This window comes from Xiphophorus hellerii, chromosome 2 (assembly GCF_003331165.1).
Source record: "Xiphophorus hellerii strain 12219 chromosome 2, Xiphophorus_hellerii-4.1, whole genome shotgun sequence".
Lineage (NCBI taxonomy): Eukaryota > Metazoa > Chordata > Actinopteri > Cyprinodontiformes > Poeciliidae > Xiphophorus > Xiphophorus hellerii.
In genome coordinates this window covers 9181440-9209226 of record NC_045673.1, presented here as the reverse complement: position 1 = coordinate 9209226, position 27787 = coordinate 9181440, and the positions used below count along the sequence as shown (strand labels likewise).

Sequence of the window (27787 nt, the reverse complement as noted above, 5' to 3'; positions counted from 1 at the left end):
TAATTTTAATGTTGCATTTAATAATTGCTTTTCCAGGGTGGAATTATTCTACAACATAAAATTTCAGTGATTTTTGAAAAAAAATTGGATGTACAAGTTTGGATTTATTGGGGATTTTTGCCTCATGTACACAGTGCAGAAACATTTACATGCACACACACTAAAATTTCTTTAAATGACCCTCAGCAGTTTGAACTTTTACCAAACCCTTTTTACACCATTACCAAGCTTCTGGCACAGACTACAACATGCATCATGACAGTATATGTAAATATTTGTGGGAGTGTAAGAGATTAGATTTGATACTCGGAGAAGAGAAATTCCACCACAAATTCAAACTTGTGCATGCAGCTCTTGTTTTAAAAATTATTTTAACTTTAAACAAAATCATGTTCAAATAATCATTAAAAGCCTCAAATTAACACTATGATTACATGTAAACATCTGTAAATGCATCTCCATGTCTTTCTAAACATAAACTAAACTACTTTTTTAAACCAAACTTTACAGTTATAATCATTCAGTGATAGTACACCTTGGCATGGATGCATCTAAGACTGATTTCCGATGACATCTTGGTCTGCGTCTGTGTCCTGCTCAAGGATGAAGCTGTAGCGTCTATAAACTGATCCGCCTCTGCTGGTGTAAACCACATCTACCTCATCGCCGCTGTCAGGCTCGGGCACGCCATGTGGCATGTTGATGCCGCCACTCCCACTCAGTCTCTCGTAGCTTTGGCTCCAGCAAAGCCTCCTCCTGGAATGCGCCTTAACCAAGGCAAAGACCGCCAGCGCCAGACCGGCTGCCAGCAGCAGGGCAACAGGCACAGCAGCTGAGGTGTGCTTTAAAGCCCGCGAGGACATATTTGTGTCCAACTCCTTGTGATCTCCAGGCCTGGACAGAGGAGCCTCCACACAAAGAGCTAGGGAAGAGAAAAAAGATAACACTAATACAGATTTTTTCCCTATCAAAACAATTCTGAAATGCTTTGGGTGGCTGGCATGTTTACCTGAGCGAGTGTCACAAACACAGCAGTTGGTGTGATTCCCTGCAGCCTGACAGCAGCGGGAGCAACGGTTCTCTACAGCATGGAGGGCGAAGTCTACGTGACAGGTCAGACACTGGTCAGGTCTGGGGCCGACGCAGTGCCTGCAGGAGCTGTCACAAAGCCCACAGGTTTCCTACCAAACAGCAGCACGCGTCATTGCACAGCACATGATACACAGAGCAATACACTGAAAGGAGAGCAGAGTGGTTCAATAACTACTAGTCACTTCTTTTATGCCCCTTAAACATTTCCATCTTTTGTCATGTAACTGCCAAAAGTCTTTTGGGGTTTGATCAAACCCATTCCAGTTTAACTCTGTATGTTTTGGATTTTGATCCTGCTGGAAAATGAAAGTCTTTCCCAGTCGTAAGTATTTACAGGCTCTTCAATGATTTCCTCCAGGAATGCCGTGTAAATTAGAGCGCCATCCATCTTCTTGTCAACTCTGGCCAGCTTCCCTGTCCCCACAAAGCCACAAAGAAGAGAAGCATCCCCACAGCATGATGTTGCCACCGCTACATTTTAGCGCAGGGGATGGTTTATGTTTCGGACACACAAAGCATCTCCCATGTAGGCCAGAAATACTTGTTGGTCTATCATATAAGAGCTCCTTCATCCACATGACATGTAAGCTTACACACCTTATAACTTCTTTTCTTCAATGATAACTTAGTGCTTCATACTTTTCCATAAAGAACAGATTTATAGAAGGCACAAGCTAAAAGTTGAGCTGTCAGCAGAGTCTGCTTGAGCTGCGGATCTCGACTACTCCTTTGGTGATTTTCAGAACTCAAGATTCTTTTTCATAAGCAAACTCTGCAGTTCCTTGGTCTTCATGGTGATGCTTCAAACCTTCACAGAATATCTGTATTTATATTAACATTTAACTACATACAAAAAAAAGTAAAACAATGTGTTGTTTCCTTTCATAATTATTCGCTACTTTGTCTTGGTTTATCACATTAAATGCTAATAAAGTAAAATGAAGACCGTGGTTGTAAGCTGATAAATAACAATACTTTTGCAAGAAACTGTAGATTTACTTTACAGTAATGTTTTCTTTTTTAATCCTACAGATTCATGCTTGTATTTTTGCCTCTCCCACCAAACAAAATTTGAACAAGACAGCTTTTCCTGTTCAGGAAGAAATGTAATATTAGGCAGTCTTACAGAGTACTTCTGACCATTGTAAGTGTGAGCTCACCATTTTTGAAAAGTACTGCCCCTCCTCACAGCGTGGGTAACAGACACTGTCCTTCAAAGTGCTACCCCAGTCACACGTCAAGCAGCCTTGAGGCGAGGAGTCTGAAATCACATGTACACTGTATAACTAATCTGAAAATCTTACTGCAAATGGGGAAAATTTACTTACAAACATTGACATACTAGAAAGACAAACTCGATTCAACAATACAGCCTACTGTTCACTCGAACAGGAACAAAAAAATGCTACAGCTTGAGATGTCTGTACCTGTGCAGGTCTGACAGCTGGTATGGCACTGTTTACAGAGGTCATTGACCTGATGGAAGCGGTGCGGGCAGCGTTCGACACACAGCTTGGTGCCTTTCAGCTCCAGGAGAGGAGGGAGACAGGCCCGGCAGGACTCTGGCCCCGGCCCTGTGCACAGCTCGCAGGACGGGTCACATTTTTGGCAGTGAGAGCTCTGTTTGTAATACCTGAAGAAACACATAAATGACAAATGGATAATTTGATTCAAAAAACACTATTCATCAAAAAGTAATTAGATATGTGTCAGATTATATGTGCAACAGAGAATCAGATGAATTAGGATCGATTTGGCTCAATATGTAGGAGTCCACCGAACACCCAGGGAGCCACTCAGTCAAAATTACATTCTAAGAATGTGACTTCCAAATCAGACACAAGGTGTGATATTTGGATCATAGCCTTTCAGTGCAGATTAAAAACAATCAGGTCGAGCTTCAGTTTTGTACCCGGTGGGGCAATGGAGGACGCAGAGCTGGAAGAGCCGCAGGTATCCCACAGAGCAGGTCAGGCAGTCTCGAGGCGATGCCCCAGTGCAGCTGGAGCAAACACGGTCACAGGGCAAACAGAATCCCAGCTCCTGTCCAGTCAGCTTCGTGCCTTGTGGAGTACGTAGCAGCAGGACATTCATCCACACAGCTGCTGTCTGGAGGAGAAAATAAAGAACACTGGATGCCAGTTCACATATTTGAATCATTTCTATATGTTCTCTGCTACTGTTCTCTTTACCCGTTCTCAGCTCTCAACTTCATTGTGTCATTTAAAAACAGAATTCAGCATCCATTACTCATCTTTCCAACCCTTTAAAATACTGAAAAATATATTGTTCTTATCCTTGACTGCAACAGAAATTTAGAAAAAAAAACCATCAATAAAAATAAATAAAATTGTACAGTAGATACTATGTTGACAAAGTTAGCACATTTGTACACCACTGCTCTCCCACTAATCTGGGATCAACTCTCCCTCTCCTGATTTCCTTCCAACCTCATCATTAGAGGAAACGTCTAATGATGGTCTAGCCAAATTCGTTTCCAATAAACTCATTGGAAGTTATTTTCTTTTTATAAATTATGTCCTTGGGCATGTTTCCTTTGGTTAGTAGTCAGGAAGAATCCATTAAGATCTCAGCAAAATAGAATATCAGCAAAAAAGAAATTTGTTTTTATAATGTAATTCAATAAGTAACATGGTATATTACACACAGTGGTATATTTCAAATATTTATTTCTGGTAATTTTGACAATTCTGGCTTCCAGCTAGTAAAAGTCTGAAGTTAATTAATATTTCTGTAAAGGGAGATCTGAAGTGTTCAAAAGTTTCCAGACAGATAGCTGTGATGCTGACAGAAACAACACCAGCAGATGACAGCTTCGCAAATCATCACTGACCAAATGAAATGCAAATTAAATTTCATCTGAAAAGAGTTCTTTGTTCCACTGAGCAACACCCACGTCCTTTTTCTTCTCACTCCAGGTAAGATGCTTCTATCGTCTCTGGAGTGGTTATCACAAACACGAAACCCCAGCTCCAGTCCACACCTCGTGAATATTCTCCAAACTCTTAAATCAACTTTGCTGCACAATCCTCTTAAGGCTGGTGCTTGTGTATCTTCTATCTACACACTTTGTCCTTCCACTCAATTTTGAATTTATATTGTGGGATACAGCACACTGTGACCACAGGGCTTCTTTAGTAATTACTGTACTTGACAACTGCCAAGTCAGCAGTCTTCCCCATGATGGTCCCAGACCCAGAACAACCTTTCTGCATTAAAAATCCTTCATTTTCGGTCTTATGTAATTAGATTTTTTTTCTGAGGGTTCTGAATTTATAATGAATCGTGTATGGTTAAAAAGCATTTCAAGACCAAGTCATCTTTCAAAGTTAAGTAGAGCAAAACTTTCAGTATAACAACATGTTATTTAGCCAAATGCAGAACTTGAGTGTGAAAACATTAAACATAGCCTTGCAGCTTTGTAGACCTATCAAATGTAAACAGAAGTTAAAGTCATCGGAAATTGCAAGAATGCCGTTTCTAAGTTTTATTTGCTGTGTAAAGAACTTGTTCATTTGACAACTGCTGTACAAATAGGCTAAGTTGGTTTGAGGATAGCTGAAAGTTTTGACAGTTCAGTTATTGGTGTCTGATGAAAGGAGGAAACGTAATGTGTATATTTTTAATCTCTTTAGCAGAGGATGACCCACCTGAAGTAAAATACTCTCTACAAACAACATGGTAGCTCAGCTTAAGCTTACAAAGATGTTCCTGAACTAAACCACAAGACGTCAACCGAAAATTAAATAAAGGACATCCTCTTGTGACGGCAGCAATGTTAGAGCTGAAGTACTTGTATCTGGTTTTTATGTAAGCGTATTGCTGTCACGGAAGAAAATATATTTTTGAAGACCATCACATTGTAACACGATAATTATATTGCACAAACGTTGTAATATATTGTACAAATGTGACAATTATCTTGAATAAACTTGATAATAATATTGTATAAATGTAATATTGTCATCCAGATGGTGTCTTTTCACTGCTTTTATTGCAGAGTAATGGGTAGTATAATGAGTAATTTACAAGTCTTGCTAAAGTTTTACTACATTCTTGGTCTAAAACATGGAGAGATACTCACAATGTGATACTGCTGCATATTGTGGATGACATCATTGTTAGTATGCAAACTCTGAGAAGGTTCTTAAATAAAATAGTACCCACAGCTGCCCTGGGGCAGTCTGATAGAAGTGAGGCTGTCATGCCAGCAGGCGCCACCAAGGCCCTCTGACCACTACCAGCAGTTCAAGGCGGGTGAAGTAGGACATAACAGCAGAGCGGGGTTTAAACCAGCAACCTGCTGATTGCAGGATGAACTCCTACCACCGTTACCACCATTACCCCAAATACCATAATTCAAAATTAATCAGAACCCTACAAAACCATTACATAACTATCTGGACTTTTGCAACAATGTTTATCTCAGTGTATCTAAATGTAGTAACCTCAACTGACTTGAAGTAATAAGTTACTTATTGGTCATTTGTGTTGCATATATCACATTCCTTTGAGAATCTCAACATTGGTGGAAAACACTCACTATGAAGGTATTTGGGGACAGCACAGGTCAGGCATTCATCACTGCCGGGGCCCTGGCAGGAGTAACAGTGCTTGTGGCAGCCCATGCAAGTGAACTGGTCGTCGTGGAGGTACGTTCTCGTCGGGCACGTCTCGTCTCCAGTGATGCCACACAGTAAGGTGCTGGGATCCAGCACCAGTCCCCTCTCGCACTGGGTGCACTGGTTTGGGTCTGGACCACTGCAGCTCATACAAGTCTGGTGGCATTCTAAAGATACGCAACCAAGTTAGTGTGTACTAGGTGAAATATCGTCACTGCTTTTACATAAGAAAGAGGAATTGAAAACCTTTGTGACTTAACGGTAAGAGCTTATCGTTACATGACCTTCTATAAGCTACAAACACTTAAATGACAGGTAGACAAAGTTTTACAAGCAAATCTATTTCTTATTGGTATTACAGTTACTTTTGGTATTTCAAGCTTCCAAATCAATTTAGATTTTGATTAGGGAAAAAATGTTTAATCAAAAAGAATATGCTAGGAATTGTGGACTGGATAAAAAAAGTTTGTTTTTTTTCTGCTTAAGCAAGTTATAGAAAAACTCCATCTGAGTAATGCTGTCTTTTCTTTCTCCTCTTATTTTGTAATATATGATACAACATAATATAGGAATGTTGTCAAATATAGTAGTTTTTCTAAAAGACCAACCCTAAAGTCATACATGATGTACAAAGTGAAAAATTATACATAGTTTAAATTTTTACAAATTTAACTCTGAAAAATGAGTAGTGCATTTGTTTTATCCCCTGGATAATATTTTATCAACCACCTTTCTCTGCAGTGACCGTTTTTCAAGTTTGTCTCTACCAAATGTTGCCAGTTCTTCTTTACAAATGAGCTCTAGTCGGTCAGATGGGACGAAGACTGAAAGAGAAAATCAATTTTCATGTCTGACGGCTTTGGAGACTCCACAGAGTCACAGCTGGATTTGTATTGAGATTAAATGCTACACTTATTAATGGACTCTTGTTTCATAAACCTGCAAGGCAACTGGTTTCACTTCACTGTATTTAGCGATAGCAAAGGAAATTGATTATAAATGCACAGCTTTCTTTTCAGAATTTTATTTGTGAAAGAGGTTTTAAAAAACATGCAACCTTTTTCATTTAGAATGATGGAATGCTTAATGTTGGTCTATCAAGTAAAGTTTGAATAAAATACCCTGAAATTTCAGGTTGTCATGTAAAAAACTGTGGAAATGTTGAAAAGGTATTAATCCCTTTACAACACAGACAGCAAAGATCATGAAATTGAGTTTGCAAGCTTACCCTGGCACTCCACAGCTGATGTCTCATAGTAGGTACCCACAGGGCAGTCTTTGAGACATGAACCTTTATAGAGCTTGGGACTGAAGGTTGAGCAGGTCTCACAGTCATCCGACAGCGGTCCAGAACAGCTGCCACAGGTAGAGTGGCACTGAGTGCACAGGCCCTCCTCCATGTCCTCATAATAACCCATGGGACAGCTGGCTTTGCACACACCATTTAGCATCAAGTAGAGGAACGTACATTCTGTAAGATGGAGACAAGGTGAGAATCAGAACTGCACAAGATTACGCTTTGGCAATAATCTAGAACAGATCTAATAACTCACTGAAACAGGTTCTGTCATCGGAGCAGACATCACAGTGGGGAGGACAGCGTCTGCAGGTACCGTCTTCTGCTGGGTATGCCCGCAGTGAACAGTTCAGTCTACATGTGCCGCTCTCCAAGTAGTGGCCATCAGGACAGGAGAGACACTGAGACTTGTTCTCATCGCAAGTCAGGCAGGAACTATCACAGGCCTCACATGAACCGTCTGGAGTCTCAAACAAACCCCTGAATGTAAAGCAAGGAAGACATTTGACAGCGCATGTAGAGGAAACAACAGCTCATCTATATTATTCACCATACTGCTTACTCTGGGCAATTTGACCAACACCGGCCTTGGTGCAGGAAAAATGTGTTGCTGACTTTTGGGCAGCTGATGCAATTATCACTGGTGTCTACGCAGTCCTCGCAGTTTGGTGAGCAGTCTTCGCACAGTCGGGTGGCAGGGTTCGCATAAGAGCCCGATGGACATTGTTCTACACAAGAACTCTCCAGGTCCAAGAAATACCCTGAGAAATTACACAAACGTAAACATGAAGTGTAAAAATGTGCATGTTTGCAGTGTTCCGATCATGTTCCAACCTGCAGTGGTAGTGAACAGTTAATATTCGCACCTTGGAAACAGGAGGAACAATCCAGCGCCTGTGGGCCGAAGCAGGTCTTACAGGATGGGTCGCACTGAGTGGCAACCACCAAATTTCCCTGAAAATTGAACACGTAAAAAATAAGTGTCCAAACGTTTTAGTTTTTACGACCAGTAGAGGGCAGCATAGCCTGCTAAAACGGAGGGTATTTTCCGAGCACAACTGATGACAAAGTACATGAAACCTGCAACAAATGATCTACTGAAAAATAAGAAATGCATCAAATTTATGAACATTTGCAGAAAACCTTTTCCTGAAACACATGGCATCTAACAGTGGTACCTCTGGCTCTTACACGCTTTTGTTTCTCTGTGTATGTTTGTATTTTGTTATTTTACCTGTAACATTTGTATGGCATTTGCATAGATATACTTGTGTGTTATTGTGCGTTCATTTCCCCCCTTGTTCTCTGTATTCTTCACTGTAAATATATCAATCAAAAAAAAAAAAAGAAAAAATGATCTCATGACGTACAGATTTTCTAGGATATAAAGTAAGGAGAAAAAAATGCAATAATTCATGAACAACAATTTGTTAAAGTTAAGTCAAATTCTGTATTTTGCTTGCAAAACAGACCCTGACTGGAGATGGTTTTACAACTTAATTGGCGTCCAGTTTCACTCGGACAGAATCAATGGACATATTTATGATGGCACACACCATTTGGAGACCTTTTGAAAGGTCTTCCGTTTGTGTTGAAGCAAAGATTTTGGGAAAGACAGGAGAAAATTTTACACAGTATTCAGAGTAATAAAAGCACAGCGGAAAGGTCTGGAGCAGACTTCCCGGAGGTGTCTAATTGGTGATGAAGGGCCTCGACCTGACAGGTAGCCAGCGGAGTTTCACAAGAACCTTTGCAGAAAAGCAATTATCACTGTAGCTCGGGACTAATCAGGCTTTTATAATGCGCACAGAAGCCATTCCTCATGAAAAGGCACATGACATCCTGATGGCAGTAAAAGGGCTGCAAAACCATGAGAGGAGAGGCAAAGTCATCTGAACTGATAGAACAAAGACTAAACTGTCTGTGCCAACAGTCGAATCTAACAATATTTAAGCAGCATCACATTTAGAGCTTCTTGTTAAATTACAAATTCTTCTCAAAGTTTTCATATTAAGCTACAGTATAACCACAAGCTTCGATGTGGTTTTCTGATATTTTACATGATGAACAAACATAAAAGTAGTATGCAATCGTGCAGTAAATTGTTAAGAAATAAAAATCAGAAAAGAGTGGCTACCATTTCAATAATAAAGTGGCTTCAGAAGTCCTCTTACTAGGAAGAGTAAGAGTTTAATGTCAGTATGAACTTTAATACCAACCGAAGGACAAAGAAATTTGTTTTACTCACAGATCAATCAAGAATGTAAGATGTTATCTTTGTGATCTACGTTCAGTTTTGTGCTGATGTGCTAACTGGCTGTTCTGTTACTTTGCTCGCTCTGCCTCACTTTATTACTGGGAATCCTGTACAGCTCACTGGCATATAAAGTTACCCAATTCTAAAATGTCAAACACTTGCTGTTATTGAATATAAATAAAAATAAAGATCCGCTGTAGATTAAAATGTCATTTATGGTGTTGGTTCCGATCCAACAAATGACAAATGCAGGTTACAATGAGTGCGCAAGAATTTAGACAGTTAGATAAAAGAGCTTTGCAGTACATTTTTAAACTGATGCAATGTTCTGGCTGTAACATATATAATATGTTGATGTTTGTGAATGCAATAGACACTTGTATTTTTATTGTTGGCATGAAGGGTTATCTTCTGTTTAAGCTTTCCCTTATTTCCTAGCCTGGATGAAAATCTGGGAAGGCTGCATATCACTGGAAACTACAGTAGTGTTCACCTTCCAGGAAACCACTTCAAAGTTTGTGGCAAGACTTGAAAATTGTTAATTCATAGACATTCTTCATCCAATCTGACTGGATGTCAGAGAAACATGAGCAGACCTTTAGATATCTTGTGTGTTGCCCAGCCCATGTGTGCCCTTTTCCATCAGCTGTGCCATCTTTTCCAGCCTTAGGCTGGGCTGGGGACACTTCTCTGACTTTATTCAGAAAATAGAATGCTGGTAAAAGCATGTCAAAATACTAAAAACTTCAGTTGGACATTTGCACCACTTCATTTAAAATGGTTAAAGATTAGGAAATGTTTACCAACACATTAAATGGAAATAGAAATGAGTACAAATAAAAGTTAGTGTAAGAACTGTACATGAAAAGACATTTCAATTAGAAATCTGCACCAGTCAGTAATTTTGTTAATCATATTCTACACACATTGATTTCCTTTGAAAGTCAAGATTTGGCTGTGTAGATATTTGTCATTAATTATGTCAAAGGCAGTTTATTGATAATTAATGAAACTCTTTGGAATTGTCAACACAAAGAAACGTACTAATAGGACACACTGGTTGGTACAAGGTCAGAGCTGAAACTGATAAACTATTGACCTTGTGTTCTCTCTTTGTTTCACAAACCCTTCTGATTTACAGAATCTATGGTCCTGATTTATTTTTAGCAACAATGAGCAGAATGTGATGGTGAAGCACCTTGATTACTGCATCCTTCTAATGCTACTTAACAACTCTCATCATCAAATCTGGACTCAAGCCTTTTTTTTTTCTTCAGCAAGCCAGCTTACTTTCATCATTAGCCAAATTAAATTAAGTTTTATATTGGTTTTTCTACTTACCATCAAAATACTGGCCAAGTGGGCAGTTAACCTGGGGACACTGTCCATGCAGAGGCAGATTCCCACTCAGACAGACGTTACAGTCTGTAGAATGAGGCCCATGACAGGTCTGGCACGAGCTGTGGCAAAGCTGACAGCGCCACCCACTGGAGTCACTGAAGGTTTGCGATGGACACTGTTTTATGCACTCCTCTCCTGAAACAGCAAAGAATAAAGTGACTTTATTCCACTAGACATAAATAGTACTAATGATACAATATATGAATACTTTGAAACTCAACTGCTTAAATATAAATAATATCAGTCATGTAGAAATTTGAGCAAGTATTTACTACCTTCAGAGTTTTTCTGTTTGTGACTTTTTTGTCCCTTATTTAGATGTCACTAAGCAAATTATTTATTTATTTATTTATTTTTTGCAGACAAAAATGAACACAGTAAATAATTAAAGTAGTTTTTAATAATTAGGAAATTAAAAAAATTCAAAATCAACCTAAACAATAAAATCAGCAGTGTCCTTCCCAGGGCTGTTCCTTCAGTTTTTTTCTTGTAAGAAACTTTTTCCATTTTGCGTTTGTTGTGCTATCTTGCGGATAAATTTGACTGGCACCCAATCAGACTGATGAGCATGACAAAAAACATTTCAATTAATTATTTATTTAATAATGATTGAAATACAGATAACATGTTATGGTTTAAAAACATATTAAAATGTATGATTTAAAATAATATAAGATTCCTTTTTTTCCCCCTCATCTTTGCTCCAGCTTTCTGAGGCCCCTCTGGTTCCCTCTGGTGGTCCCTGAGGGAGCTGTGAACCCTACTTTGAAAAACTCTGATCTAAAACATTTAGCTGTGATACTTAGCAAAACAAAAGAAATCTGTAATAGTGTCACTAGTTTTTCACAGTATTGTAGTTCCTCTTAAAAAAAAGCAACAATTAAAATTTCTCATTTGCTTCTTCAGAGTTGCTTTTTCTCCAAATTCTACTGGACATACAACCACAACAGCCATCTTAAGGCTGAACCTTGTGGTTACACATAATAAAATTATATATTCCAAATTATATATTCCAAAGGACACCCAGTTGTCCAATTGAACAAAGTGACAGAACACTTGCTCATCTTTATTAATATTAAACCTTTTTTCTCCTCGTTTTTTTCTACAATAAGTCTCTAAGCTTATTGCTGATAGAGAACAGCGCACTGCTAATTCATTCTTTGCATAAACCATACATTTGCATATCTTTTCCTCCCAGATTTGCTGACACTCACCTGATTTGCAAACCAAATGAAGACTCAGGAGTGCCATTATTTGTTTATAATAAGGATAAATGCTCAGAGACACAAACTAAACCAAGCTCTTTTCAATAATAAGAACTGTCAGGATCTGTCACTTGCACTTCACTTTCATTTTTTTAAATAAAGGAGTGAAGGAAATATATACAGTATGTTTTTGCAGTAGTACCGTTCAGGAAGTAACCCGGCTGGCAGGCGAGACAGCGGGTGTTGGTGCTACAGTCCTCACATGGCGCTGGACAGGACAGACAGACTCCACCGACGTGGTCCTCGTAGGTGCTCTGAGGGCAGTGTCTGCGGCATTTCTGTCTGAAACTGTAAGGAATGGTTCATTCAAATACCACCAAATGCCATTCCAAATATTCATTTGCATCCAATAGATTAAAAATCCATAATAATTAGAAAGTTAATTGTCTCGCTCCAAGTATTTGTAATTGGTTAATGACCGTTTGACTTTTAACTGTCATGCTTTTTAAACAAGATGAAGTTTCTTCTTTTTTTTCTCCTTTCTTTTTTTGGATTGGTGAAAGTGCAGGAAAAAACAGGCCATGGAAAACAGCTGCTGTTTTCACAGTGATGAAGGTGACTGCTGTTGCAAGCGGCTACTGCACACTCAACTTTGAGACTAGATGAATTGGAAACCAGGGACCTTAACATGCCCTGTGTCAGTCCATGGCACACCTGCAGCTGCATTGTTGACTTCAATGCACTGCTCCTTCAAAAGCTTTATTCATTCAGACAATAGTATGACAGCTTAGAAAGAGGAGCATTTTTTTTAACAGAAAGTAAAAAATGGTTTCTCATTCTGTTCTCTGAGAGCTTGAATCTCTTGTTTACGTTGCGATTTTAAGCTTAAAAATTGAAACGTAAATTTGCAATTTTTAAGCAAATTTAAATTAAACTTAAAAAGATTTGCAAATAATTTAAAATTGGCTACTGCTAAGCATGGGCTGGTTTAAAAATGTAAATCAAATTGTTCCAATAGTTTGAAGTCCTTTTACTGGGATGTCATTGAACTTAGGGGAGTGCCTTATGTTTTCTTCAGCTATGAACTAGAGAGTAAGAACACCCCTCCCCCATCTGTCACTACACAGTCACAGTCTGGCAGAACAAAAGCTGTTACACTTTGGCCATGCTTATGAAAAATTACAAATGTGATGGCTTGGGAATTATTTCCAGACACAAAAATCATTGGTAGTCTTGTTTTGAAAACTAAAGGAGCAACACCCATCTGTTTTATTGATATAGGGTTAGGGTTAGGTAATAAAATTCAAAATGTCAAAAAAATTAAAATTTTGCAGTGTGTTTATCTATAAAAATGCAAAAGGCAAGAAAGTATCATACTTTTTGAATTCAGACAATCCTTTTGATTTTTTTTGTGTACATGGAAGGATCAGAATAACTGTTGCTTTTCTATGTTAAGTAAAACTAATTAGCTCATATGCAGCCTGTGCCTAATAATTATTCCCCAGCTTTTGTAATAGAACCCCCTCTTGCTGCCTGTTTTGACAAGTTCCTCTATGACAGAATATGACCACTGACAGTCCAAGCTGCACTTCCAACTGCGTTGCTGTGGGTTTGGTGATAAGATGTGGTATCTGTTTGAGGAAGAACAGCTGGAGACGCCACACCACATCCATCAGCTCACTCACAATAGCTGCAGATGGAGACCAAGGGTCTGTCTCAAAGCTAGGAGATGATGCTCTGCTTGAGAATCTGTGGGATGTTTAAGAAACCCTCTGCAAATATTAGCCTATGCATTCCAGGAGAGCACATTAGCAATCCCTTGCAACTTTCATTTAGGTCTTTTACCACATGATTTTGTTGCTAACTGGTGTAACTAGACTTTAGCTTGTGCATATTTTTAATAAAATTCCTAAAATGAGTGGTTTAAGCTATATTCCGAATTGAGCACAGCAATTTTCCAGTTTAGCTGCACTTCGTTGGCGCCTTAGGGAGAAAGATAAATGCCAACAAATACCAAGCATCCATCATGCTGAGATTTTGTCCAACAGCAAGTGTTTTATTCAACAGTGACACAGGCCCCAGGGATTCATAGTTACACCAAAAATGTCCATCTTCAAAACCTTTAACATTTTTACTTTGCGGCTGAAAGCAGAAACTCAAATATCGGCAGCTCTTAAAGCACCGGGAACTGTCACAATCTATCCCAGAGAGGTGGCTCTTTCACTTTATGATTGACTCATAGTTTATTGGATTTCTTTTATTGGTTTGTGCTACCCATGGTAGATGCAATAATAACTGTGGCTACAGGAATTACTGAGATGGTCTGTCATTTTACATTTTTAAAGTCATTAGTCTGACTCAGCTACATGCACTGAGAAAGACTGAGAATCTCTGCAAACCTGTGAAAAGAGGTAAGTGGAGAATTTCATTTAAGACATAATCTCCTGTCATTCACACAGGAAGTTGGTAAAGTTTGGTATTCATGTATTTGTTTCTCTGTGTTCTACTCCTCTTCTTCATAACATGCTCTGTTAGGTCTCTTCTAAGCTCAAACTGAGTTTCAGGTAACAGCTTGTGACTGAAAATGGAAGGTAACCTGACTCACATCATACCAGGAGGCCTAAACTCAGGGGAGAAGTACACAATTGGTGTTCTGTTCAAGCTCTTAAACCAGTTTCTCTCATTGGGTCTAAGTGATAAGTTGCTGTAAACAGAAATCCAGGCAAAGTGTTCCTGTGATATAAAGAAGGCAATTCAACTGAAGTGTTCAGAAAATGGTATGGAATGTTACCATTTACAGAGGCTAAAATATATTTTTTTAAACAACACAGTAAGATTTAAGAGTAAGAAGAAGTTCCTGGGTTTGAATCCAGTCTGCTCAGTTAGCTGCTCAGAGGAGTTTACGGGTTTGCACATTCTCCTCATGCATGCATAGGTTCTCTCTGGTTACTTCAGCTTCCTTCAATTGTGGAAAAACACACATATTAGGACCACTGTCCACTGTAAATTACCGCTCGATGTATTTGTGTGCATGCATAATTGTTTTCCAGCGCTGGTTGCACTGAGAAAGACTGGCCACCTGCCCAGAATGTCCCCAGCCTCTCACCCACTGACTGCCCCCTTGTGATCCTGCCTGTCTTCAGTGGTCACTGTTGAGGTGAACCCTAGACATGTCACTAGTGACTAGTCCAACACAAAGCAACACAGAGACACACACAGGACAAACAATCACAGATGCACACACTCACTCACTCAGTGAGAACAATTAAGTTGCCATGCATAATTTTTGACAGTTGGAGGAAGAGTACTGACAGAGAACATATGTATGTGGAGAACATTCAAATACCTCAGACAAGGATTCAAATCCAGGACATTTTTGTTCCAAAGCAACATCATTAACAACTGCAACAGCATGCAGCCCTAAGATAAACATCTTAGAGCAAAACACAGTGGATTGCAAAAGTATTCAAGCCCCATTCAATTCAACAAATTTAATGTATTTTATTGGGATTATGTGACAGCCGTTTGTAGTCTAAACATTTTTGCATTCTTTGAAATAAAATAAAATTTGTTTATCAAACATGAAACATTTTGAGTTGAAAATGTTAAGTTATAAGGTAAGAATGATTTATTTTATTAGTTTTTCCTACTTTTAGATCTAAGAATAAAGAGAAAACATCTACAAAGGAGAAAAAAAGAACATGCCACTAGAGTCATTTCAAGATTTATGGAAATAAGAAAAAAACAGATATGGACTCAACACAAAGTAGCATATCACATTAATGTGAAACTTGCTTTTCATGTTTCTTTTTTTTTTTTTTACAAAAACAAATTTAAAATACTTCCTTCTGCATTGTGTAATTTAACCAGTGTGTATTTTATTTTTAATATATATACAACTTTTCTGTGGGGGTCTCATAGGTTTTATTAAAGAATATTTTTGAACAAACATTATCTAAAGACGGGGCAATTTTTTAACATGGTGACTTCACAAATATGACCTTTATGAGAGAGTGACAAGAAGAAAGCTATTGTTCCACTCACACCTTTTCAAACATTAAGCTGTAAAAAAAAAATGCACACAATTTTCCTTTCATGCCCAGCTTTTGTGTTCATCTGCAATGTCTGCAGTTGTTACAGAAAAAAATTGAAAAAGATCAAGGAGCGTGATTACTTTTACAAGACATAGTGCGCAAGACAAAAGAGTTTGAGAACTGCCATAATTCTTTCTTCATGATTAAAAAAAAAGCTTTGGGTATAAACTGGTGCAGCATTTCTGTTACAGGTTGTAATCACACCCCAATGTCTGACTTTTCTAACAGCAAACATGTAAGTAATGGAAATTTTACTTATTGAATAAAAACGCTGAAGGAAGATAAAAGACTCACAGAAAGTAACCTTGAACGCAGCTGCTGCAAATCTCAGGGTCTTCTCAGTACAAAGGAGAAAAGGGGATTAATTAGAATTCAGACGAAGAAGCAAACGGCACTTTCCACCAAAATCATCACCCCTTATGTAAGAATACTTTTTTACATGAGGGGTAAGAGAATGAGGATCAAACAAAAAAAAAGTCTGTTTACCTGTAGAACACGTTTTGCAGGCCATTTCACAGTTGATGCACTCTCCTGTATCGGGGTCCAGCATCCGTCCTGAAACACACAAGACCAGCAACAATAAAGGTCTTTCTATCAAGGTACAGCCTACACACTGACTCTGCTTCACCTTTTTACCTATGCCACACAGCGCTGGTTGGCAGACCCCATTCTGAAGTTTGTAGTGTTCCCGGCATTTGGCACACAAATTGCCATCTGTGCAGAGTTCACAATTGGCTATGCAGGGCAGGCAGACATAGTGACCCCTGTCAGGGTAAAATCCCCTGGGGCAGTGCGTCCGACAGCGACCTTGGTGCAGGAAACGCTCCTGTCCGTCTTCATCTGTGGAGGAAGAGGAAGACGCTCAACCTACAGCCTTGAAGCCGATATTGTATTATTATTGCTAATAAAGATGCATAAATCATTATGTTTCTGACAATAAATGCAATTCAAGGTATAAAAGAAAGATGACGCAGCACAGTTGCTGCAGAGATGTTCAGTATTTGTCACTAAAACAGATGGAAAAGCTCACCGAGTGAATCAGTGCGAATGATTAAGGACCAGGACGTTCCGGGAATCAATCAGATGAGTAATAAAATGGGATAACAGCAGCATGCAATGACTGCATCTCAAACATATTGACCACAGCTAACAGATCGCTGCAGAGAGACTGATTGGTGATGCTTCAAATGAGAGTAATCAGGCTCAGAGCCTCATTCAGAGGCTTATTATTGTTACAGTGGGGAAAATAAGTATTCTGCACACTAATAATTTTATTTCAGTCAATATATTTTTTATGGTCCTATTGACATAAAATTCGCAACAGATGGCAGTACTCCAAATAAACACAGAGATAGGAACCAAAACAAAAAATTCCATGAATCAAGTTTTGTGTAGCAGAACGGACAGGTAAAAGGAATAGGTATTGAACAATGTGATGAAAAGAAGTTGCAAAAAGATATGGAACACTAAAAATAGTTAAGATCTGTCAGTAATTGGAATTAAATCCAACTTCTTGTCAGTGCAAATTCACATTAGCTGTTTTAATCATGATGGACTATGAAAAGTCTCCTCTTTACAAAGCTATGTCACAAGTGCATGTCATGATGGGTAAAACCAAAGAGCACTTTTTAGTCCTCCTCAACCTCATTGTTGCAGAATATAGTAGGTGTATTGTTATAAACATGTTGTGTTCCCAAATTTCTGGATGCTCTATTGAGAACATAATCAGTGAACGGGAAAAAAACGGTTTCCTTTTAAAACAGTCATGACCAAGTGTTTCTTACAAGATGTTAGACTGCAGAATCAACCAACACCCAAAGGCAATGCAAAGAGCTTCAGAAAGATCTGAAATTAGCTGACACTGTTTGATCATGATAACAATAAGTAATACATTCAACTGCCCTGACCATTAAGCAAAGAAAGAGTATCTAAAAGCCTGTTTGAAATTTGCTGCAGACAACTTGGATAAATAGTGAAATTGATTTACTATTTATCCAATAGTATCTGAGCCAAAGTATACCACAGTATGTAATTAGATGTCACTGCACACCAGGAACAATGACACCCCACATCACCCTTAAACCCCCGTACCAGCAGAGAAATTTGGAGGTGGGAACATCACAGCTTTGAGCTATTTATCTACGTAGTACTGGTAGACTTAAGTAATTGAATAAAGGGATTGACTGCAGTTTATTGTCTTGATATCGATTTCTTTAACAAGCCAATGATTCCAAACACAGAGCCAATAAAACTGAAAATAAAATAAAACTTCAAACATTGACCCTTTCAGCCACTGAACATAAATTCTATGGAAAGAACTGAACGTCAATGTGCATGGAAAAGCCCATCCTTAAAGATTTTCTTTAAGGCAGTTTAAAGACAGTTTCTGAGCAGGAACTGATGAAAATCACACCTGCACAATGCATCCGACAGACTATATGACAAAGGCAGTAGGTATCAAAAAAATGGTTTTCTTGTGTAGCACTGAATAATTTCAATTTAAATTTTTGCTCAGTAGTTATCTTGTGAAAATTACTTGGGTTGTGACTGACATCTGGAGTGAATTTCACATCAGTAGCTTCTTCAGAAATACAGTATTTATCAAGAGAAATCCTAATGTGTTTAATGTTAATTTTTCACACTACATTGGGCCTGTAGCTGCACCATGTGTCAGCCATAATTGTTTTTTTTTTTTATCCCCACTGTTTTCCTCATTAAATGCTTATTTTTAATAGACAGCCACAACCCTGTCACAAGAATCCTACTTTTAGTCAATACAACTTCGTATATTTCTCCTTTGATTAACAAAGGCTCCATTATGAGATGATCAAATTACACTCTGAAAAGTAGACAGTGAAATGTTTGCAGCCTACATTTTTTTGCCCCTCAGGTAGAAACATCAGCAACTTTTATGGTATTTCTTTGAATGTTTAACAAGAGGGAAGGATAGACCATGTCCCTTCTCCAACACAAAGCACTCAGCTTTGTTAACCATTAAATAGTGCCCCTTTGAAAAAAAAGAATAACTAGGATTGTTGAACTTGGGTGGCATTTAGAGGACAAGAGACACAACAACGAACAAAAAGTAGGGGGGAATAGCAATGGAAAGTCTACATTTCTAGGATATATTGCGACTTTAAATAATGAGACCTTTATATGGGGTAAAGGTGAACCATAGAAAAGTGGCTCTGGGGGGAAATTAATAAGTTTAACCCTCATCTTTCATTTGACAAAGCTATCAGTTTAACGCTGATTCCCAGTTCAGGTCATTTAAGAAAAATCGCTCACTCACAAACTCCACAGGTAGTGCAGTCAAACAGCTCATGTCCGTCGCACTCGGAGCAGGTGGGATGACACAGGACGCACTGGTTTTTAAGCAGAAACTGCCCGCTCGGACAAGACGACGAGGGTTTACATCCAATAAATCCAGCGCACAAAAAGAAGAGGAAGAGGAAGATGAGCGCGGAGATGGAGCTCATGGCTGCGCTCTAGTACTACGAGTGAAAGTGGGGGAAAGCGGCGAAGAGGGAGGTCTGAGAGAGACGCAATGTCCGCGCTGCAGGTGCGCTGGCTGTCTGATGGATGTGTGTGGATGTGTGTGCGGCTACACAGAAATAACTTGCTGGACCAGTTGATAAGTGACGCATCAGGAGAATGAGAAGTGACCGCGGTGAGCATTTCATAAATGATCACTAGAGAACGTCAAATTTAGAGCAAAGCACCTGTTTCAGTAGCATGCACTTAATGTGACATCAATAATGTCATATTTTACATCAGAAACAGATCATCTGAGTTAATACAAAAATCAGTTTGCAAGCAGATAGTTCATTTAATTATTTCAGTTGAGGAGGAAAAGCTATTCAAAACTATCTTTCCCTGCGTGAAAAAGATCCAAACATCAAACACACATAACACACACACCATTCCCCCACCCTGTCACATACACCTCCACTTGTTAAATAAGGCATTGACTGTGATTAGTTACAGCTCCGCCTGCCTTATACCACCAGGCCTTACCGACACAAAGTAGGCTAAAAGATCTCGTTAATAAAGGGTTGTGACGTGGATAGATAGGTTTGATATATTTCTGAATATTAAAGCTAGCACATGATTTACTGGAAGCCCCAGTATTAAAGCTTAGATCAGTCTTGTTTCATAAAAAAATATTAGCAGTCTCAAATTCATCATAGATCTGAAGAGGAAATTATCTGGGAGTCTAAATTGTATCAAAACAAACTAGTTGATTGTACTTTAAAATATCTTCTTCTGCAAATATTTAGAAGATTGAAAGATATATTAAAATATCTTTCAATATACAGCTGAAAGACTGGATATTCAGTCTTTCAGTTGTATATTTTGCATCTAGTAACTAAGAGAATCAACATTTGAACTATGAGCAATCAAACTAAAGTAATTATTAATAAGTAATCAGATACAAAGATGAAATCTATCTTAAGGAGTTGAAGAGTAAATGTTCAGGTTTGCTGATAAAGATTTAATCTTATTTCTCACAATTTATTTCTGGAACAGTAAAATAAGCACAAACTTAATTTATGCAAAAATGAAAATAAAGTCAGTTGCATGCACAAGTTTAACTCTCATCTTATTGGTCTTAGGGAAAGTTTGGAAGAATTCATGAAAGGGGTCTCAACATAGGAAGGTGTGGAGGACAACCAGAAATCTTTATTAAATTACAGGTCATGGGAGTACCTCCATTTTGGGTCAAATGTTGTTTACTTTCTCAAAACCAGCTCAGGCTTCTGCTCTAGGTCGCTTGTCCTTGTTTGAAGAAAAAAATATCGTCAACAGTGACTCACACTGGTGCTGCCGTTCCGGGTGATTTACTTTAATGCTGGAATGCTGTTCCGCTCTTGAAATTTTGAAATGTCAGCATCTCAGAAAATCTATCTTGCTGAAAGATTCAAAACATTCGAGTGAACAAAAAACATCAGAGCCAAGTTTTAAATAAATGGATCAGACTTGTTGTAGACGCAGTTGTTAGCTGGTATCTCTCACACTGATTTACTGACTCATTTCTCGAAGCACGCACGGTTTAAACTTTTTCCTACATCTATATGTGTTAACCACTAGGAAAAATTTATTCCACCATTTTTCTGAAGAGTATATGTTTACTTTCTCACAGAGGAAGAGTGTTCCAAAATAAATGATAAGCATATCTTTCTTTTTGTATGCAGAAGTCAAGGACTCAGAGGGATGTGAAATATTCTTATTATGGGAAAAGGACAAGGCTACATTCTGTTGAGATTTTTAGGCACACAACAGATTAAAATAATTCACCTTTTACAAAGCTGTTTGTCATACCTTCTTCAAACTCATTTGGACTATCTCAAGTGGATGCGGTAGAATCAAAAAATAATTTAGTTTAATCTGAAATAACCTGAAGGTGTTCTTGAATAGCTTTAGTCAGTTAAGTGAAGAGTTTACAGATTCAACAAATTGAATGATGAGGCATTTTAATCAGACTAAAAGTGCTTTTTGAAAATAACAACTTTTAATCAGTTTGTAAGAATACTTTCATCCAGCCTACATTCCTTTATTTATTTGGTCTGATATCATATTCTAATCTTTCAAGAAATGTGTTTTCATTAGCTATAAAATGAAAATCATAAAAATTAACTAAAGTAAAAGCTTGCAAACCTCAAACCGTGTGTAATTAATCTATATAATGTGTGTCATTCTGAAAAGTGTTATAGAGCCATTTCTAAGGCTTTGGGAGTAAAGCACAGTGATGCCCACTGTCCACAAATGTGATTATATTGGGAATAAACCTTCACACAGGGTGGCCACCCTACCAAAATTACCCAGTAACTCAACCAGGAGTCACAAAATAAACCAGAATAACATTAAAGGATACTGCAAAACTCATGTACCTCATCAGCTGAGATCAGATTTCCTGATTCAACAATAAGAAAGATTTTTTGTTTGTTTTATTTTGTTTGATGATATGAGTCATTTGAGTATATGAGAAAAAAATTAAAACAGGAAAAATTGTTTTCAAGGGAAACTAATAACCAATTTTGCCCTCTTCCAAACCAGTTTTGGTGTGTTTTTGTGTTTATTGTCCTGTTGAAACGCCCTCTTGTGACAAAGTTTGAACTACAGTACAGACCAAAAGTTTGGACACACCTTCTAATTCAGTGGGTTTTCTTTATTTTCATGACTATTTATAAGGCAAGAAATCCCACTTATTAACCTGACAGGGCACACCTATGAAGTGAAAACCATTTCAGGTGACTACCTCTTGAAGCTCATCAAGAAAATGCAGAGTGTGTGCAAAGCAGTAATCACAGTAAAAGGTTGCTACTTTGAAGAAACTAGAATATAAGGGGTATTTTCAGTTGTTTTACACTTTTTTGTTTAGTGCATATTTCCACATGTAGTTATTCATAGTTTTGATGCCTTCAGTGTGAATCTACAATGTCAATAGTCATGAAAATAAAGGAAACTCATTGAATTAAAAGGTGTGTCCAAACTTTTGGTCCGTATTGTATCTGTTGATGTGAATTGAAGTAACTGAAGTAAGGACTGTTTCTTCATTACACAACATTATGATGCCGACCTACTAATAGTCCATGTGAGTGGCTGCAAATTTCAGTCAAAGTTGAAGTTACAGATTTTTTACACAATTAGTAACAAAGACAAAGGAGCTGGAAATGCTGATCAAGCTTCACCACTAAGACAGAAATTGAGGACAAAATAAAGCCGGATCAAACAGAAACTTCTGCAGCATGTGAATCTGGATTTGTGCCCCTTACTTGTAGAAACAGATTTTTTTCATAAGCTTAAATCTCTTCAGTCATTGAAGCCTTTTTGCTTACTGCTACGAACAATGTTTTGCTGTCACAATAAAAAATGTTGGGTCTAAATAACCGAGACAAAGATAAACATGAGCATGTAAAACTATATCAGGAACAAGGTAAATTTTTTTATTATACTAACCAGTATTTTTGATTTTAAAAATGGACTTTATAGATAAGATACATGAATGAAATGTGTGGCCGTCTTTAATTATTTTGTGGTTTTCTTTATAGTATTAATATTAATTCTTGTACTTGATTATTATAAGTTGTTTTTTTTACATTAAAAAGACCAAAAACCCGAATTTAAGACAAAACAAACAAAAATAACTTCAATGCACTGACTTGTTTATATATTTTTTTGTTCAAAGACAGCGACACCTTGCGGAGCCCCCTTGGAGGTGCCGCCGGGGTCACTAGCGGACGTCACGGCGCTTGCGGAGGAGGCGCGGCTTGGTTCTGCTGCAGCGGAGAAACATGACATGGGGATGAGCGAGAGAGAGAGAGAGAGAAAGAGAGAGAGAGGCAGGGAGGCAGACAGGCAGGGAGGGAGTGAGAGAGTGAGTGAGACAGCCTGATTGGAATAAACGGCTCGTCAGAGGTCTGGGCCGAAAACGTAATGATGGGGAGCAATGACTGAAAAGGCAACGGTAAGACGGCTTGAGCCGATTTCATTTGTTCTATCACAAAATCCTCACGTTATGCGCACGACTGGACGATCCGTGGCTCATTTGCTGTTAAAAACAAAAGGCTGCACACTGCAGACAGGTGCACCTGTCTTTATGCGAGTACGTGCTTCGATGAAATCAACTTCAGGTTCCGTGCGCTTGGCTTTATTTTAGCTCGAAGGCAGACACATCGAGGGCCCTAAAAACCTCATCGGCTCTTTGGGATGAGACTTCAGCCGGGCTGATGGGAGTAAAACGCCGTACAAACATGCATCTGCATGCTTAGTCACAGACCTTTGTCATGTAGAACCATATAGTAGCGATGTATTATATCCTAATTATGAGACTAATGGGTGGATTGTGTGATGGTAGCAGATCATTAAAATGTCTAATTTTAAGGTGTGCACCCATAGAGATATTATTGTTATCATATTTGATATTTGCAGATATTGGCTATTAAAAATCAGTGTTTATTTAGGCCAGATGGCTCTACGTGTTGATGGTGTAAGAAAAGCATCAAGTCCCACTTTAAGATGCACATTATGAAATACAGGAAGAACACCTCTGTCTGCTTTTACATTACTGTAGATAATGTAAAAGCAAAAATATCTACCGATGTCTGCCTGTGAAGATAGTGAGGCCACTGATTCACTGCTGTGGTATTTTTAAACCCTACTCATGTTCCCTGACAAAGACCTACATAATAACACTGAGCTGCTTCACATTTCTCCTACCTCAATTAAAGGATGATGACGATTTTTAATTTTTTTAACATCAGGTCATCTCAACTCTACAACTACTTCCCGTCATGTCTGATTGCTTTGGTCTGATTCGTAAGACAGGCAGCTGACAGCAGGTAGCTCAAATAGTTGATAGGTAGAGCTACTAAAGCAGGCCCCGTGGCTGCCGGGCCGAACCAGGCCAACGTCAGCTCTGTGGAGGCTTTGGGTGCAGCAGGGCACTGGGGACAGGGTGCCTGGCACCTGATCAGTTGCCACAGTGAATTCTGTTTTCAGTCTCTGGCATTCAGCAGAGCCAGAGATGACTATCGTCGTTGTTGTTGTTGTTGAACCTGGTCGGGCTTTCATGTCTCTGAGGCAGTGCTGCTTTATCAAATCGTTCCTGGACTGATCCAAAATGACAGGCCCTTGTAACATCTGTGTCCACCACGCACATCAAATACCCGAGCAAAGAGATACCTCCATGAGATAATTTCAAAAGAATTGACTGTGTTATTAACATGACACTTGAAGTTTGAACTGTGAATAAGTTATTTTTTCCCCCTGGTCTCGTTATTCATTATTTGCTCTGGTTCAGTCCACCTGTGCATCAATTGAATTACTTAATTCCAACCAAAGTGTTGTCAGTTTGTTTCTCTCGACTCATTTTGAATCAAAAACAAACAAAAAAATGGACTCCAGATACTTAAAACAGTGTGCATCCGCCTGTCCCAGAAGATTAGTATGCATTAAGAATAATGGAGCTAAATATTCATAGATATTCATGTCCAACTTGTCATTTATTCTAGTGTGGGTAAAATATGAGACCAGTATACATTGTCTTTGAATTTTTATTCTTTATTGTGACTTATAATCTCTACAACTTAACTAAAGACAACCTGAAATCTTTCAGAAGAAAAACAAAACAACCTAAATCTAAATGCTTTCATAAATGTTTTCTTACACTTCAATTAATACTTTCTTGAAGTATTATTTACAGAACTCAGTCTTTTTGCATTGAAGTCTATCTGCGTAGCACCTCTTAGTATTGTTCATCAACATTTCATTGCAAAAAAGTCCCACAAAAATCCCCAAACTGATCTCCTAGCCAAAGCCATTTTCAAATCACTGCAAAAACATTCAGTGAGATTCAGCTCTGAACAATGACTGGTCTGTTCCATAACTTGAAACTTCGAGTTAAGAAAAATTTATCTGGATGTGTGCTTGTGGTTGTTGTTATTGTGCTGAAAGATACAGCTCCTCTTTGTCTTTCAGCTTTTTAAAACAGGCCTACGCATTTACTCGCATTTGGAACGATTCATAATTTCCTCCTGCTTGACTCAATTCCAGAGGAAAAAAAAAACAGCCTCAAAGCATGATGCTGCCACGCTCTTGCTTCACTGTGGGTGTATTGTTCTTTGGTGCTATGCAGTGTTGTTTTTTCATCAAAGATACCTTTTAGAATTGTTTCCTAAAGGTTTGGGAAAACCTTGATGTAATAAGACTTGACCTTTTAACATGCTTTCAGGAGACCTACAAAGATCCTACAAAGACCCTGTAGACCAGACTTTAGTAAAAATGTAAAAGATTTTTGTCACATGTACTACAGAGCCAGTAGCTGTCAGTAATTTCTCCAGCTCTTTTAGTATTTCTGTAAGCCTCTTACCAGGTTCCCTGAGCAGTTTTATTCTCATTTTCATCATGTTTCGGTTAACGTCCCATTGCTGTTAATAGCACTGTCCAATTCAGCTTTATTTATATAGCACTTTTCAAGTGACAAAGGGCTGACCAAGCAAAACAAATGCATAAAATAAATCGACATTCTATTAAGAATAGTAGAAATAGTCAAGATAAAAACTGTCAAACAAACAAGTACATTTTCTTCACTAGGAAATCTTGTTACCTTTTGACAATGAGATTCCTCTGATAGTTTGGAAGCTCTCCCAGGACCATGGCTGTGCTACTAAGTAGAGACAGGAGATGCCTGTTGCAACATCCATCCTTCCATTTTCTTACACCCTCGTCCCTAGTGGGGTTGGAAGGAGTGCTGGTGCCTATCTCCAGCGAGACATTTCAGGAGAGAGGCAGGGTACACCCTGGACAGGTCTCCAGTCCATCGCAGGGCACCGGTTGCAACAGATGAGCTTTATTTGGTGTTAACCAGATGGCCTTAAATTATGGCAAGTGTGTACTGACTCCTATTTAACATGAGTTTGAATGAGTTGGATTATACTGAGCACAGCCACTTCTTTTAAAAAAAAAGGTTGTACTCAGTTATCTATCCACTTTTTAAATCAGTTATTTTAAGACATACCTAATTTATACTTTAAAATATAAAATAACTGATTGAAAAAAGTATAAACAATTATTATTATTATCTTTTAAAAGGACATAGGCCATGAGTTTTTTAGGTTGCGTTAACAGTAAAATAAAATGATTTATTAAGCTTTAATGATTTCTATTGGTCTACTTTATTTTAATTTGCAGAAATCTGGCATCATAATATACATGTAGACATTTTATTTCCACTGAAATTGTATGATATAATCTAAAAACTTTGCATTAGTATTTTATCTAAAAACAATTCTTAGAAAATATGACAAATTAGGCACCCTAACCTCACCAAGAAAGTCCAGCTGATATTGTTTATTAGTGTCTACTTATTTGTTTTACCACTAGAGGTAGGTTATAGAAAATTAATCCAAATTGTTGAAACAGCTACTAAACCATTACCTGGTGGGTACAAATTAATGCTTGATCAGAACAGAACATACACAACTCTGTGTCATCCCCACAAACATGGGGTCTGACACGTAGTGTTGGAATTGGGAAATAAGCAGCTCCCTTTTATTAATTTATATAATGAAACTAAATAACTTTAAAAGAACCTGCAAATAACACTCCATCCACTGTTTCCTTTTAAAAAGAACCACAAGTCTTCATGCCTGATTCCTTGAAAGTTTAGTTTCTAGAGGACATGAACGAGTCAAGGGCCTATTGTAATCATGGTTCAATCAGTGCACAGCTTTGAAGTGGGAGCTGTTCTTCAGACATATCTGCAGGTGAAGAAGCGAATGGTAAGTGTTGTGTCTACCATTCACAACACTTACCATTCGGTAAAGAGGTCAGCCAGAGTTCATGGAAGCTCACAGAAGGGGTCCTAGATAATCATAATGGGGAAAGGTGATGAGGCTGTGGTAGCCATCTTAGAGTTGCTGCTTTGCTCAGATATGACTTGATAGCAGAACAGTGTTGTGTACTATTAAGAGCTACGTTTAACCAACCAAATACACAGATTTTAATGTCAAAGTTTGATATGACATAATGGTGCAGACAACAGAATTTATAAGTACTGTATGTCTGTAATGTATTTGCAAGCACACAGATAATCTTTTACAGAATAATGTTAAACAGTTTTTCATTTAAATGAGTTGATCTACATCCAGACTTGGATCTGGCATCATTCCCTATCTAATGGTGTTCCTGTTACAAATCTGAAAACTTGCATAGTTTGTTAATTCATTTGTTTAGTAAATACACAATATTAGGGGAAAAGATAACATTGCATTATTATTATTATTTGGCCAGACTTT

General features: G+C 38.2%; 2 protein-coding genes across 4 annotated transcripts in view; one reads left to right on the top strand and one right to left on the bottom strand.

Moving 5' to 3' along the window:
• Positions 1-84: 84 nt before the first annotated feature.
• On the bottom strand, positions 85-19561 carry LOC116711922 (proprotein convertase subtilisin/kexin type 5). 3 transcript variants are annotated; one of them, XM_032551561.1, is made up of 8 exons: positions 19282-19561; positions 16626-16829; positions 16476-16544; positions 16284-16323; positions 12098-12243; positions 10631-10825; positions 7899-7986; positions 7683-7793 (listed from the first exon to the last, which is right to left on the bottom strand). In XM_032551561.1, the coding sequence occupies exons 1-7, from the start codon at positions 19466-19468 to the stop codon at positions 7946-7948; spliced, it is 882 nt and encodes a 293-aa protein (XP_032407452.1). In that variant the 5' UTR covers positions 19469-19561; the 3' UTR covers positions 7683-7793; positions 7899-7945. The 3 variants fall into 3 exon arrangements, with proteins under 3 accessions (XP_032407444.1, XP_032407435.1, XP_032407452.1); XM_032551544.1 differs by lacking the exons at positions 12098-12243; positions 16284-16323; positions 16476-16544; positions 16626-16829; positions 19282-19561 and adding exons at positions 3008-3201; positions 5657-5902; positions 6964-7206; positions 7289-7512 and having other exon boundaries at positions 7595-7793; positions 10631-10796; XM_032551553.1 differs by lacking the exons at positions 7683-7793; positions 7899-7986; positions 10631-10825; ... (3 more) ...; positions 16626-16829; positions 19282-19561 and adding exons at positions 85-922; positions 1010-1181; positions 2253-2353; ... (1 more) ...; positions 3005-3201; positions 5657-5792.
• A 3753-nt stretch (positions 19562-23314) lies between these two features.
• Positions 23315-27787, top strand: part of otud7a (OTU deubiquitinase 7A) — a 42968-nt gene continuing 38495 nt past the window's right edge. Inside the window, 1 exon segment of the mRNA XM_032583564.1 lies at positions 23315-23457. The gene's annotated coding sequence lies outside the window, so the exon portion shown is untranslated.